Raw genomic sequence first — 14,895 nt, forward strand, 5'->3', positions numbered from 1 at the left:
CCGAGGGTCTCACAGGGCAAACCATTCCAGCCAGAAAATAGCTGGTTCCAGAAGTGAGTTATCTCTTCATGCTGCCATGAGATGTTTTGTTGGTACTATGACCGCAACCAGTAGTAAACACGGGGCAGAGCAAAAGTAGGCTCACAGCTGTGAGTACACGGTTCAGAGTTCACAAGCTACTATGATCATCACAGCCCGCATGTAGTTTTCCGAACGAACAACTGTAAACCTGCTTTTGTCCCACCCTGTATAGCCATTCTCCCGTTGGTAAAGCATGATGCTACCAAGCACCTCTGGCCTTTAAGGGGATTCTACATTTAATATAAAAATGAAAGAGGATAGAAGCAGAAAGAAAAAAATGTCCTTATTCACAAAAACTATGAGGCTTGCAAGGGTTCAAAACACTGAAAGATAAAAAGCATACACAACAGCATCTGTCTAGAATCCTACGGGCCAAGCCAAGAGGGAGAGGATTGCAGCATGCCGTTCACAGAATGCGAGCTGGTTTAGACCCAAGGCGCTGTCACAGCTGGGTTATCAGGCTGTCCCCAGGCTCACAGGGGGTGGTCCGATCCAGATGAATGTGACATAGAAAGAATGCTTAGAGACCTTGCCCGAATCCCTCATTTCCTGTGACCTGGCTTTTAAGTAGCTAAAATGTATTGTGTTAAAAACCTATAGCGTTCTTTTTTTTCTTTGGCAGTTCTTAAATCTCTGCTGTGCTGTACACCCATGCACACAATTTTCTTCACAGGGTTCCCCATTAGCTAAAGATGCATGAAAAGCACCACTGAGCATGCCTGAATCTCAAAGCCAAAAGTGATCCAAGAAAAAAAGTCCCTGTAGTTCTCACCATAACATGAGGAGACATATTTTTTTTAAAGATTTTATTTATTTATTTTCAGAGAGGGAAGGGAGGGAGAAAGAGAGAGAGAGAGAGAAACATCAATGTGCGGTTGCTGGGGGTCATGGCCCGCAACCCAGGCATGTGCCCTGACTGGGAATCGAACCTGTGACACTTTGGTTCATAGCCCGCGCTCAATCCACTGAGCTACGCCAGCCAGGGCAGGAGACATTTTAAAGTTAATTTTCAGGAACTTGATTTTTTATAGAAAGTAAAAAAGACATCAGTTAGATTCTCTATCTTTGTGTTTTATTAGTGGAGATTTTCCACTAAAAAGAAAAAACAACACATCTCAGAGCTTACCTCTACAGCCCGCTTAACATCTCCGTGGTTGGCAGCGTCGATGGTCTCATTCCTAATCCCCTTCAACTGTGCTTCCTTCGCAGCGACCCAAGATGAGAGCTCAGAAAGTCTGCAATAACACAGGAGTTACCTTACTAAAGGAAGAGCACGTCGGGGTGGTTGGAATACATTTTCTATTTTGAATTCATTCACGGACACTTAGCAAACTGATGAACACATTTACGAGAAACTCCTCCTTAAAGAAATGTGAAGCCCAGGGCAGGGGCGGCCACCTCTGTGCCTCAGTCATTGGAGGGAGAGAAAAAGCGGAGCAGGCAGGGGTCCCCCGAGGAAAAACACGTGTCTGTCCCAGGGCCTGGGCACGTGGGAGGAAGGACGGTACCACTCGAGGTCTGCTCTCACGTGTCCCCACCAGAATGAGGCATAGCCCTAGCGAGTCAGAAGTCCTCCTTTAGGGAGATGTGGTAATCCAAGAGAAAGAGGTGAGGCAATTCTGCCTCAGATAGGTCATATCTGAGTCATCTGGAAATAGAGCGCCTCATTGTTTATGACTGAAATGCGTTCTTTTTACTGAATGAAGCATTTCTATAGAAACACATGGGCAACATCACACCATCTGATTTTCTTTACGGCACGTGTTGAAATGCATGTCGTTTCTTGCTTTGTAAGAATCTCTGCATTAACAGAATTAAGACGGACTACGTCCTTGTCTGGAAACAGTTCCCAGACTACCTGCTGGTGTAGTCCTTCCACTTGTCTGTGTCTTCCACCAGCTTCGCATAGGTGCTGTCCACCGCCACTCGGAGCTCCCGGAGAGTCACGTGACAGGCTTCAGGCGTGTTCCTGACTGCGTCACGGACTGGGAGCTTCACACACAGCTCTTCGATGAGCTGCAACCTTTTCTCGCAGAGATGATGAGGACCCTTGTCACTGAAGAAAATCTAACGAGCAATAAACAATTGCATAATCACAGTGAGAAGCCAGACAATTCTTTTATATGTTCATAGAAAAACCAAAGGCAGATTCCATTTAGACTATCAAGGTAGAGTAATTAAGCTCTTTAGTGTTTCCAGACTCAAATCCAAGTATCTGTTATATCCTTTAAGTGACAACACAAAGTGACTTTGCACGTGTGTGACTTTGCACGTGTGTGACATACCCTGTGCTCTTTAATGATCTTCTCACTGCCTTCCTGGGGCACCAGCTTGGTCTCCCGGGCCAGCTCAGCTCTGCATTCTTCTACACAGGCCAAGAATCTGTTCTTCTCCACGTCGATCTTCAGACGAAGCAAATGATATGGGACTTCTCCTTGAAGATCCTACATTCCACAGAGGCAGATTTGGAAACATATAATACCATTGCTGGTGATGTATGTTTTCAATCAAAGTGCCAAAACCATAGAATATTTCCCTTAGGGCCAATTGGTGTCATCAGCACTGTTTGCTTCCGGCCTCCGAGCTTTGTACTTTTCCGGGGGCTGCACATAGGGTGTGATGATTCTATTTCATTTCTACAATGGCCCATACAGTACTAATGTTCCCACTTTTCAGATTAGACCATTGAGGCTTAGGGGTAAGTAGAAAAAGGTAAATGAATCTAGACTTCAATCGCATACTGATGACACATACCTTCTCCCTAGCACGTGTCCCTTTTAGTTTTGGCAACAACCCTGTGAGGTAGGGAGGATAGATATTACACTCCTTATACACAGGGGGAAAGCAAGGAAGCCTCATTAGGTTTAGTTATCGGAAGACATTGCTTCATCCTCACCCCCACCCCCAGGGCTTTGCTTCTTCTTAAAGTCCCAGCTTAGAACTGATCACTTGGTTCGCTTGTTCTTAGTTTCCGGGTGGGCCCTCCTCTCTCCTTCAAAGGTTTCCCAAATATAGTGCTTCCACTTTTCTGGACTTATCATATATTATACTTATATTATGTGCAACGAATAATATCCCCTATGAGACTCTACGTTCTTTGGGGAAAAAGATTATATTTAGTTCATCATTGAATCCTTAACCAAAAAATGTTTTTATTTCTATTGTTAGATTGTAACAATAGAATGATAAAATCCTTGAGAACAGGATCGAGCAAATGCATATATGTATATATTACGTGAAGTAGAATCTCAGTAATACACCCGACATTACTCAGATGAGAAGAGCGCACTAAATGTTGCTGAATCAGTAAAAGACTCTCATGATTCCTGCTCAGAAAAAAAAAAAAGGAAAATGAGTGCTCTTAAGTAATATGATAATAATAAATTGCTGGTACTAAAAAAATAGGAATAACAAAATTCTATCGTTTGCATCACGTTCTATTCAAGCTCATTTTTTAATGGGAGAAGCAGCTCTGGTGGCTTTCCCGAGTTTCTAACTTTCCCCTGCAGTGGAGCCCCAGCCCCCTCGTGCTCCCTCCCATCGCCGGACACCACATTCCCGTCAGTCCCCACTCACCTTCCACTGCTTGTGGAGCTTCCTCACAGCCTCCTGCAGGCCCTGCTGCTCCTGCTCGGGCAGGATGTCGGTGAGCTCGTCGCAGGCTTTCAGGAAAGCGTTGAGCACCCTCTGGTCCAGCTGGCTGTAAAACTCCTGCCGTGGAGACGGAGAAGGTGGTTAGGAGTGCTGGGCCGGAGAAAAGCAGTGCCAGACACTGTGCAGTGAGGCAGTCACACCTCTGAACATGCCTCTTAGCCAGCGGCTGCCCTCATCCAATATTGTGAGCAACTACCACTTTTTTGTTTTGTTTTGTTTTGTTTTAATCTCCAGGGATAAACTGCAATCAGATAGAGCTATCACATCTAAAATTCAACTAGTATTTTTTAATTTTTAGGAAAGAAATATTTGCGAGTTTTGCATTTGATAGAATATTCTGGAAGGCCAAGGGGAGAGCCTAACACCTTGACCCCACAGTCGTGGGGATGAGCTCACCGTGTGTTTCTTCAGGAGGTCTTCTGGGTTCCCCTTCTCCTCTAGGCCCTCCTGCGCCATCCGGAGCACCTTCTCCAGCTCTGCGCGAGACTCCTCAAATTTCTTCATCAAGCGACTGTTGGTTTCCACGTGCTTCCTCCAGTCCCCAGTTTTCTTGACCATGTTCTTGATTTACAAAAACGATCATAATGTGATGTGTTCTCATTACTTAAAATATCACGTTGTCAAGGAACAACACTTGAGTCCATTTTGTTATAATGAGAACAATCAGCCCCCTTTTTAATGTTGATGAATAGTCATATTAGAAAAAGAAGTAAAATTTAGTTTCCAAAAACCATCATGAACCGTGATGATTTTGTGACCTTATTCTTTGTGCCTTCCCTCACTCCCATTTGTAACTCAGGGAGAGAACTCACCTGGAAAGCAACGTGGGCATCTGCAACCTGCCTCTGCAGCTTCGTCTGATCAAAGTGCTTCAACACACCACTCAAGGCCACAAACTTCTGAATACTTTGACTGCCTTTCTCAATTTGCGCCATGGTTTTCTTACAGCTTTCTTGACAGGCTAACAGTTCCTACACGGGAAGAAAAGCCACAACAATAGTATTTAATAGGGCAAGACAGAAAATAAAAGAGAGTAACCATTGAAAATAAAAGGAACACCATTATACAGCATTTAGGCTTTTAACCAGCAATAAATAAAATAAAAACACAGAGAGGTTTTTTTTTTTGCAGAATTTTAAGCCATCACTGAAGTCAAGGCTTTTTATTTAAGACATTTAAATGTCACATTGAGTTTTTGAGATTTTTTAAATATTTCATGCCCATCTTATTAACATCGAGAGAATGACAGCACATCAGAATTGTTATTAGTCTGGTGCCTGCATTTCTCCAACCAACTAATAGGCCTATGGTCTACTGAGCGAATATAATAAAGTCAATCTACATAGCTGGTTTTAATCTGACTAAATAAATTTAACACCATGCATATTATTATACTTGACCGAGTCAGATGCAAAAGCTTATACATTATTTGTGTCTACCAAAATATATACCATTTGAATTCTTAAGGTTCACAGTCTGTCAATCTCATTGACATAATGGCAGACCCCAGGTCTTAACCACAAAGGCGGCAGACCCATGTGCCTTGGGAGGACTGGCAATTGTCACACATTTGCAGGACAAGAAGTAGTGTTGACAAAGGCCCTTCCACCTCTGATCTGTGCCCTGGCATCACAGTGATTTCTGCAGCTCAGCCCAAGGAAGGCGGTCAGCATTTGAATTGTATCTATAGCATTTGCATTTTAACGCCCTCAATTGCTTTGGAAAAATATTTCAAATGGCTCAGTCGGATGCTAGTTTTGGTAATCTTGAGTCAAATATGAAGAGCAGAATTTTTGTTTTGCTTTGGCAAAATAGAATAAAGGCATACTTTTTCCTTTTGAAGATTTAGGAGGTAAAAGAGTAACACAGAAAGATATTATTAAATATTTTAATTGTGGAAGAATTCTTTGGTGGCCATTTATAGCAATGTGGGAATGTAAGAAACGGCACTCTGACTCAAAATGAAAAATAATCTTTATCCAATATGATGACAGTCCATTAGAACAGGGTTTGGCAGTATAATCATTGTCTCTTTATAATCAATAATAACGATAATAATTGCTACTGATTACAGAGTATATATATTATTTGCTAGTCTGATTATAGAATATCTAATGTAACCTCCACAAGAAACTCTCAGCTTAGGTATTTGACGGTGAGGAAATAAAAGCTAATCAAGGCTCTGTAATTTGTGATGTCAGACCTGCGATCTGAATACCTGCCTAATTCACACCGTACGCTCTCTGCTCTTTCTCCCGGGTGGCACTCGCTGATTTCACCCTCCTCTCGTGGACCAGTTCATTGATGATAAACCAACACAGTAAGTCAATTAACCGCAACCCTCAGGAGAAGGCTGATAGGCATACAGATCTGCTTACTAAAAAAATGAGACAAATAAACCTGATTATCACTCCAAACACAGTTCCAGAGTTTTATGGCTGTGTACACAGACCTGGTCCCAGAGGTAAAGAGAAGACCTCATAGGACAGATTATAAACCCTGGATAGAAATGGAATGCAATGATCTATTTCTTATATAATGTATATCTACATATATAAAATGTACATTATCTAGAACATCTTTTAATATATAACTTTTATTTTACCTGCAGCAGACAAGATTTTTACCTTTGGACAAGATGCATTTTTGTTTTGAGTTGGCAGTACTATTCTAGAAAAATGCTTCTTGTCCTCTCTGGATTCCTATCACTTTAAGCACTACCTCAGTCTTATTACATATGCTTTAAATTCACTGAAAGGGACGTGTCCTTACCTGATGTTTTTGTTTAAAAACAGCACTAGATTGTGCCTCGCGCTCCAGAACAGTTATAATTTCATTGATTTTCCCAAGTGAGTCATAAAAGAACGTCATCTGCTTTTCTAACTCCTCCAGAGGCACTAACAGCTGTTGAGACTCATAAAGGAGTGGGGAGTAACGTTCTTTGACCTTTAAAAATACAAAGACAGAAATTCCATTAAATGCCATTAAGTGCAACAAGTGCAAGCCCTGTTCCTAGCTCTCAGGAACATTTTCGCTAATGATACGGTCATTTTGTGTTTACAGGTCTCCAAAGACATTTGTTTAATGACATTCCCTATGGACTGTTAAATTCATATGTAGAAAACAACACTATTAAACCAGTGAGGTAAATAAGTGCCTCAGCGCTTTCTTGTGAAAATGTATCTCAGTAGTCCATCTCGACAGCATTTTCCTGTCTAACTGATGCCATTAGTGAGCCAGATGGCGTCAAATTGCTCTTCATAAATAGCGTGACCTACCTTCACTTCAGCCTCGAAGTCGGACATAAGGTACTCTCCAATTATTACATTATCTAGACTACCTTGTGCCTTCCAATTTTACTTTTAAGAACTCTGCAGCTTGAACTCCTTTAACTTGAGACATGCTTACAAACTCGACGGCGCCTTCTTCGCAGACAGGCCTCATGCTTCCCGCCCTGCCCTGAGCTCCGTACTTTGCTACTCCCCGCCGATCGACACCTTGCTCATCCCAAATGCTCTGGTCACGCACCAGTTCATTCCCGAAGGCTCCCGTGGCAGGGGACATCTCCCTGGTCTGGAGTGGCCCAGCCTCTATCTGCCACTTGTTGTTTTTTTTAAATGAGGTAATTTTATATGCCTGTATTATTTTTATTTTTATGATGAGGTATAGTGTCTACCTTGTCACCTTTATGTTGGAATCCAGGACCCACAATTCTCCAAGAACTTCCTGTCCCCCCTCGTTTAACTTAGAGTTGATCCCAAAGTATTATTAAAACTTGTGCGGAAAAAAGGAAAGGAAATTGCACACTCATTAGTAGGTCATTCTTTCTTTGTCTCTTTAAATTAAAAATATCATCCTCTCATGTTCTTGGATACATTACCTGAAAGAAAACTCCGGAAAAGAAAGCTACTGGCCCACTGCAACAAGGGGGTGCTGAGATCATTCTGAACAAAATGTAGGGAACCTGCTACCTTGCATAAAAGTCAGTGTGCTCCTGGCTGGTGTAGCTCAGTGGATTGAGCATAGGCTGCGAACCAAAGCATTGCAGGTTCGATTCCTAGTCAGGGCACATGCTTGGGTTGCAGGCCACGACCCCCAGCAACCGCACATTGATGTTTCTCTCTCTCTCTCTTTCTCCCTCCCTTCCCTCTCTAAAAATAAATAAATAAATAAACAAACAAATAAATAAATAAATAAAAATAAAAGTCAGTGTGCTTTATAAATCTTTGCAGGATGCAGCCGAAAGTGTACCAAGATGCTGCATCTGAAGCAGCAGCAAAGACAGAATGATGCCTGGTGTGTGAAAAGGTGCAGCGTGCTCTCTCCGAGGCTGCCCTGCCCTGGATCGTTAGACCCGGTCCAGGCGCAGATGGGCAAGCCCAGGGCACAGCTGCCAGGGCTGCGGGCAGGGTGTCACGATGATGGCGTGGACTGCGATTCAGCCCCATCTTTAACCTTCTCCTAACTTGAGTGTTAAAATAAAAGGGATTAGAAATGAACATTCTGACACCTGCCAGTGTGACAAATTAAGTTTTCCCGTTTTCATGGCACCATTCTTTCTTCATTCACTTCCCTCCCTATTTACCCTTTTCATTAAGTCTCCATTGCTGATTTCATACAGGTGATTTGCTTTTTACTTTTCCTCTCCCAGTTAACAGATATTTTACCAGGAATTAGTCACCTCATCTAAAGGCACTCTGCAAATAATACACTTCATAAAATTCAACTTTAGATACATTTAAAAATCCCAGTGGAACTTCCAAAGCTCTTAAGAAGAATTCCTCAGTAGAATAAAAGAGACTTATGGCTAATGCTGGATAGTCATTGAGCTCCCTACACAGAAGTGGCTACATGTATATTTTCTAAGTCTGTGATGAGCTCCATGAGGTACAGAGGGAAGAATTTTTACTGCTCTGTAGCAGTTCAAGCAGAAAATAATGTAAGTACTCTTAGAGTAAAGGTACATCAAATAAATGATCCACAAAGGGGCATTTTGAAATTCTTACTCATTTAAATATCCGATCTCCTCCTCTTCCTCCCTCCTCCTCTACTTCTCCCCCTTCGGTTTCATCACATTTAATCAGATCCCTGTCCTCCCCCAAAATGCTTATTTTTCTATTAAAATACAGCTACAAATACTTCTATTTCAACAGGAAAAGTAATAGTTGGCATCAGCCTAGCATTTCATTTTTAAAACTCATGACATAGTTACTAGATGACAAAGCTACTAAATCAAAATCACAATAAGAAACAAAAGGCATAATTTGTTTTCAAGTGAATTGTCCCTGGGTGACAGAGGAGGTGGGATGTTGGTCCCCCACAGGGTCCTTGCATTAAAGTATTTTCCCACCTTGGTTAGCTGCTCCTTGAGCCCAGACATGGTTGCAAACATTTCATTAGCTTCTTCCTGGGAGCTCTCTTTAGTGATGAGGTGCGCTGTCTTTGTGATGATCTTGTACTGAGCATCCATCACAGGTATCCTCTGCTCCATATCCTGCGTGAGTCATTGAAACAGCTAGATTAACACATGTACATTTCCTTTTAATTTCAGTACACTACAGCAGGCTGGGCAAAAGTCAGTATGCACTGTGGGAAATTCTGTACTGATAAACTTTTGGAGATTCCAGTTATTGCTTTCTTTCATTACTAATATGTTATATGTAAGAAATGTCATATAGATAAATAAAAGCTTTTTTAAAAAAAGTAAGCAAAATCCTTAATTTAACATAAACATATGCTAAAGTAATCCTCACACTTTCAACATACTGTATGTGTTAATGTAGTATATAAATTTTATATCAGGTAAATGCATGTTAACAATTTAAGGCAATCCCTCTGAATTTAAAAGTTAAATTTATTTTCTAAAAAAAACCCACATTGTCATTGCAGAAAGTTTATTAACTAGAGATAAATTAGGATGAATAAAATTTAAATTAAAATCTCCCACAGTGATAACCAGAGACAAGAACCCACCACCAATTACATCAGGAATGTTTTTTCCTAGATGTGTTTATACTCGTTTTTCATTTCTACAAAAAGAAAAGGATGATAATATTTTTTTCTTTTCTCACTTAATAGTATATTGGGAAAGTATTTCATATGATTAAATATTCTGTTACTGCCCCATTTCGAGAGCTGCAAGGTGTTAAAACACTCAAACCGCGCAATTCATTCAGTAAATCCTTTACTGTCGGAGGCCTTTACGTACAGGTGTGATCTACAGACTCCTGTTTCTTCTAGTGCTTTATAATGTGGTTGTAAACATATTGCCAAATTAAAAAATATTTTAAAGTTGCTGTATAGTGAAAACATATCTTTAAAAAATTCAAATACATTTTTATTTGAAGATAATTTTAAAAAGTTTTTTTTCAGGTACAAATCAGGATACACACACATAATATCAAAAGAGACATAGAAAAAGCTTTGCGATGATTTGAGTAACGTCACTGATCTTTATTTTCACAATAGAAGAGGTTTTTCACTGCATGGTCCAGAAAGGCCCCTCACCTCCAGGTCTTGGATTAGTAGCTTGACATTCATAAAGGAGACTTCGACGGGTTCGGAAAGTTTCCTGAGGGCTTCGGCGGCAAAGTCCGACAGGGTGGTGACAGAGTCTGTGTACTCCTTCTTCATCCTGTCCACCTCGTCAGCTCGAGCGTACTGTCGGGAAAAGGGGGCAGGGCAACACTGAAAACCATGAAGTCGAGATTCTGCAAGCCTGTGCCCTTCGTTGCTGTATACTCCCTGGAATGGTTGTATGGAAAGAAAGACTCTAATTCCTGATTCTTATTTTAGATACATGTGAAGTCCAATTGCCATAAAAAAGGAAAAAGGACTAGCATGGAAGTGAAGAATTATGATTTGAAACATGAGTCGTTCCATATCCGTAGGCTCCATATGGCAATGTAATGCTTAATCAAACTACACATTTCTGTAACGCTCCTCCATTATTCAGGAGAAGGAATAAAGGACCAAATGTAAATGTAACAGTTCTACACACATCTGGACTCTGCTGTAATAATAAGCCCCTGTTATAATAAAAAGGTAGTCTCTAAACAGACTGCTCATCACATTTGTAACACATGCATGTTGTAAGCATACATAGATTTGAAAGACATACTTGCTTGACTTCCATAAACAACTCCCTCCACCGCCCATTTAGCAATAGTAACTGCTGTTTAAGGTCGCGGGAAACCACCTCATCACACGTTTCGATCAGAAAATTGCCGGCATCGTTCATGGCAGTGTGTTGCTGAATCCAATGAGGCAAATTCCGAAAAAAATCCTGAACGACAAACAATGCATACTATTGTCAATCATGAAGTCAATTCAGTAAAACATACGATAATGACCAGCCTAAGAGAAAGATCTTCGAAAATTTGTGCCAATTTTAAGGTAAATCCTAACTCCATTCAAACCATTAAATTTTACAAAGTTTCAAAAGTGGAAGTGCTGGGTGTGTTTTTATAAGAACATCTAGGCCATATCTTTTGCTGAAGAGAGAACAAAACGTGACCATTTTCTCTCATTCCCATTTGACAGATGGAGCGTTGCCCTCCTGTGAGCAGAAAGGACTTGTGCATTGTATTCAGGTGAGTGAGTCCCAGGTCCGGAGTCATATAAAAAAGATACTATTTCAGGGAAACACAGAGCCTCTTCAAAAAAAATTGTAAGCAAATTTTGACCTTTGACTTTTGATTCTAAAATCAAAGTACAATATATCATTCAGATAATTACTAAACATAGAGATAACCCATCAGAGAAAAAATTTTAAATTAAATATCTGGGTCAAGCCCTGGCAGGTGTAGCTCAGTGGATTGAGTGCAGGCTGCGAACCAAAGCATCGCAGGTTCAATTCCCAGTCAGGGCACATGCCTGGGTTGCAGGCCACGGCCCCCAGCAACTGCACATTGATGTTTCTCTCTCTCTCTCTCTCTCTTTCTCCCTCCCTTCCCTCTCTAAAAATAAATAAAATCTTCAAAAAAAGACTAAAAATAAATAAATAAATAAATAAATAAATAAATAAATATCTGGGTCCAGAACCCAATATAATAACATCCTCCCTCATGTGTTGAAGGCCACCCCGGTGGCCATGCAGCAGTCTCCACCTGATTTCAAGTTCAGTGCCTGTGTGCAAGCATTTATACACGCATCCACCAGAGTAAGGGCAGGGATAACAAAAGATAATTCAGAATCCATTTCCTCAGCTACGTGTGGGAGTTCTCCCTCCATAAATAGATGAGAACACTTCTGTTTCTGGCAGTTATGTTTCCTTGGATAAAATTAGCACATCTGACATCTACGAGGGCACTGTGGTCCAATTGGAAAGCCAAAATCTGTATTGATTATATAGTTTTTGATACCACCAGCTACCCAAGCATATTTAACCTAAATGAAATTGAAAATGGTAAGATATTTTAAAAAGTATACATCTGTTTGTATAACACCATGATAAATGAACCTATCTTGGATGGCAACCAGTAATTCTAATGTATGTATGAAATTTTTAATGGAGTCTGGCATTTTAATATCTTTTACATGTAAATTGATTTTTCTGTGAGAAATGTCAGGCTCCTATTGAGGAGGGTATATAGGGGCGGGCAAAAGCAGGTTTAAATTACCAGCTGTCATTACCTAAGGGATAAGTTATTAAGTAAGGATATGAAATAATAACAATAAGAAGACAAATTCAATAATTAATAAATAATACAAGGATAAACTCCTGTTTCATGTGCTCATAACTGTAAACCTACTTTTACCCACCCTGTATATATAGAAATCAGTCCATTTCATGTTATTTTTTTATATGACCTTAAAATAAAACAGTAACTTTTTTGCACATGTGCATATATACCTATAAGTGGAGGGGGGGAAAAAATCACTCCTACTGAGAATTAGACCCTTGACCGAGGGTCAATAAAATCCAAAGAGACAAGAATGCAGTGACCCATGTATCTGTGTAACTGGTGAAGGCCATCACACAGATTCAGTACTGTGTTTACTGTCTTCATCTTAAATGAGAAAATCCACAGGGAGGGTGCCTTGGACTTGCCCTGAGTACAGACCTTGTGAGTACAGCGCCCTCTGCTGCCCATTGGGGTTGACGGTCCCTCCATCAGCAATTGCTCTTCGGAATACCAAATTAAACACTGAACTTATCAGACAGGGCTAAGTTCTAACATAACTTTAACAAAGTGGTGTATTTCTTAGCATAAAATAATGTACTGACTGAAAGTGAAACTTTTCAGGCAAAGTCAGGATTCTTAAGTCTAAGTTGTGAACATACAACACTCCCTCGAATACTATGCTGCAAAAGTCTGGTTTTAAATTTACATGTGCCCTTTTCCTCTTGTAAGAAGCAATCTCACCTTTTTGGCGTGTTCGGATTGATTTAGCATTTTTTCAGCATCCTCTAGCCAGGCCTGCAGACTAGCCACAGTGCCGCCATAGCGGTCCCAGTTAGCGATTACTTCCTCCAGCATGCTCCGCACGCTCCTGACTTCCACCGAGAGGTTCCTCCACTGGGCAGTGGTTTCATTCATGAATTTCATCACGTTCTCGGCTTCCTCCACTGACACAGACGACACAAATTGCAATCTTTATTTTATATTTCAAATCCGCCGTTATCTTTTTTCTAGGCTCTATCACACTGGTGTGCATTTGTAATTCTTCAGATTAAAAATTTAACAGGTGCAATGTTAGAACTTCACTCAGTTGCTGCTGAGAATATGTTATATCTTATCCACAGGTATTCATAAAGATTAAAGATGATAACATATTCAAAATTCCTGATAAGTAAGATGCAATAAATGACATATATATTTGTTCACATTTCACATGCACTCAAATAGATGCACACACACACACATACAGTAGCAATCACAAAATAGTTCATTTCCAGCAAATATGACAGACATTTACAAATTGAAACAAGCATATTTCACAACTTAGGTCTTTGCGCAAATTTAAGTTTTCATTTAGTTTATTAAATATTCAAGTTAGTCCATTGTTTTGCCTTTCACCCTCAAGATTGAAAATAGGTTAGAACATTGCAATTTAGAAAGTGAAAGTTGAATCTGGCGTCTCTCTGCAGGCTGGACACGACTCAAGGTCTGTGGGACCGAATCCACCTGAGCTCTCCAGGCCACTGGTATGGTCCCACGGAGAAAGAAAAATGATTTGGTCTTACAGAAATTCGTCGGTTCTAAATTTTACCGTGTTCAGCACTGAAACAAGTCCTGTTGTGAGTCTTACCTGACCCATCAGCTTTGACGTACATCTCGGCGGTCTGTTTCAAGATCTGGTACGTCACTTCGTATTGTTCGAAGAACTTGCTGTTCTCTATGAAAGACTAGAAAAGTTGGGGGGGTGATTAGAAGGTAGCAAATCCTGGCTCCGGCAGAAATGCCCAAGTCAGCTTTCTTCCGTATGTAAATATGCTGCTCAAATTTACCGACCTCGCTCTTCCCAAAATTGTCAAATTAATTCCACTGCCATAAATGACTTCATTATTCCGAGAACATAAATTCTTGCCACGCTTTGAATTCTAACTCACCCCTACGTTGAGAAAATATTCCATTTCTTCTCTCCCCAAGGGTTTGTTTTTAGAAGTTTCTGCAGACAACCTGCGGCTAGCATTTGGAAAGCACTGAATTCAGAAGAACATTATCAAATATCCCACTGGGTTTTAGCAGGGAAATTCTGTGGTTCTTTGAATAGTGATTCTGCTGAATGATGGTTCTAAAAAACTTCAGATTTATAAATAAATGGCACATTGCACAGTTTCCTTAAAATAAGAAGTAAGTATAAAAATGTTTACAAGTAGGAAAAGATAAAATAATCACACATTCCACTCATGTTATCTATGGTCTCCAATTTCTATTTCTTAGGATAAAAATTACAGATGAGTCATATCTATATCAGTATGTAAATGACATGTGTAATAGACTCATCATCAGCAAATGGATACTATAACATTGAGAATACACAAGAAATCCTAACTCCAACAAATAGGAAGTAACTCTTGTTTCAAAGATTATTCCTACTTCTCTAAAGCAGAAAATTTATGTAATTATTGGTAACAGCATACCACCAAAAGCTCTTTAACTTCTTTTAATAATATAATTCTTATTATCAACTCACTAAACACTTGATGTCTCG

At 40.3% G+C, this 14,895-nt stretch overlaps 1 protein-coding gene across 10 annotated transcripts in view; it reads right to left on the reverse strand.

Annotated features, from left to right (window-relative positions):
• Positions 1-14,895, reverse strand: part of SYNE1 (spectrin repeat containing nuclear envelope protein 1) — a 410,287-nt gene that overhangs the window by 265,773 nt on the left and 129,619 nt on the right. For all 10 annotated transcript variants that reach the window (XM_045842725.1, XM_045842724.1, XM_045842726.1 and 7 more), the window contains 12 exons: positions 13,990-14,086; positions 13,104-13,306; positions 10,856-11,020; positions 10,243-10,395; positions 9,086-9,229; positions 6,508-6,681; positions 4,548-4,706; positions 4,132-4,296; positions 3,658-3,792; positions 2,367-2,525; positions 1,940-2,148; positions 1,208-1,316 (listed from right to left, as the gene is read on the reverse strand). In XM_045842725.1, coding sequence (XP_045698681.1) covers positions 1,208-1,316; positions 1,940-2,148; positions 2,367-2,525; positions 3,658-3,792; positions 4,132-4,296; positions 4,548-4,706; positions 6,508-6,681; positions 9,086-9,229; positions 10,243-10,395; positions 10,856-11,020; positions 13,104-13,306; positions 13,990-14,086 — 1,872 coding nt within the window. The remainder of the gene's footprint in view (positions 1-1,207; positions 1,317-1,939; positions 2,149-2,366; positions 2,526-3,657; positions 3,793-4,131; positions 4,297-4,547; positions 4,707-6,507; positions 6,682-9,085; positions 9,230-10,242; positions 10,396-10,855; positions 11,021-13,103; positions 13,307-13,989; positions 14,087-14,895) is intronic.

The sequence above is a fragment of the Phyllostomus hastatus genome, unplaced genomic scaffold, assembly GCF_019186645.2.
Source record: "Phyllostomus hastatus isolate PE091 unplaced genomic scaffold, TTU_PhHast_1.1 phas_contig_40, whole genome shotgun sequence".
Lineage (NCBI taxonomy): Eukaryota > Metazoa > Chordata > Mammalia > Chiroptera > Phyllostomidae > Phyllostomus > Phyllostomus hastatus.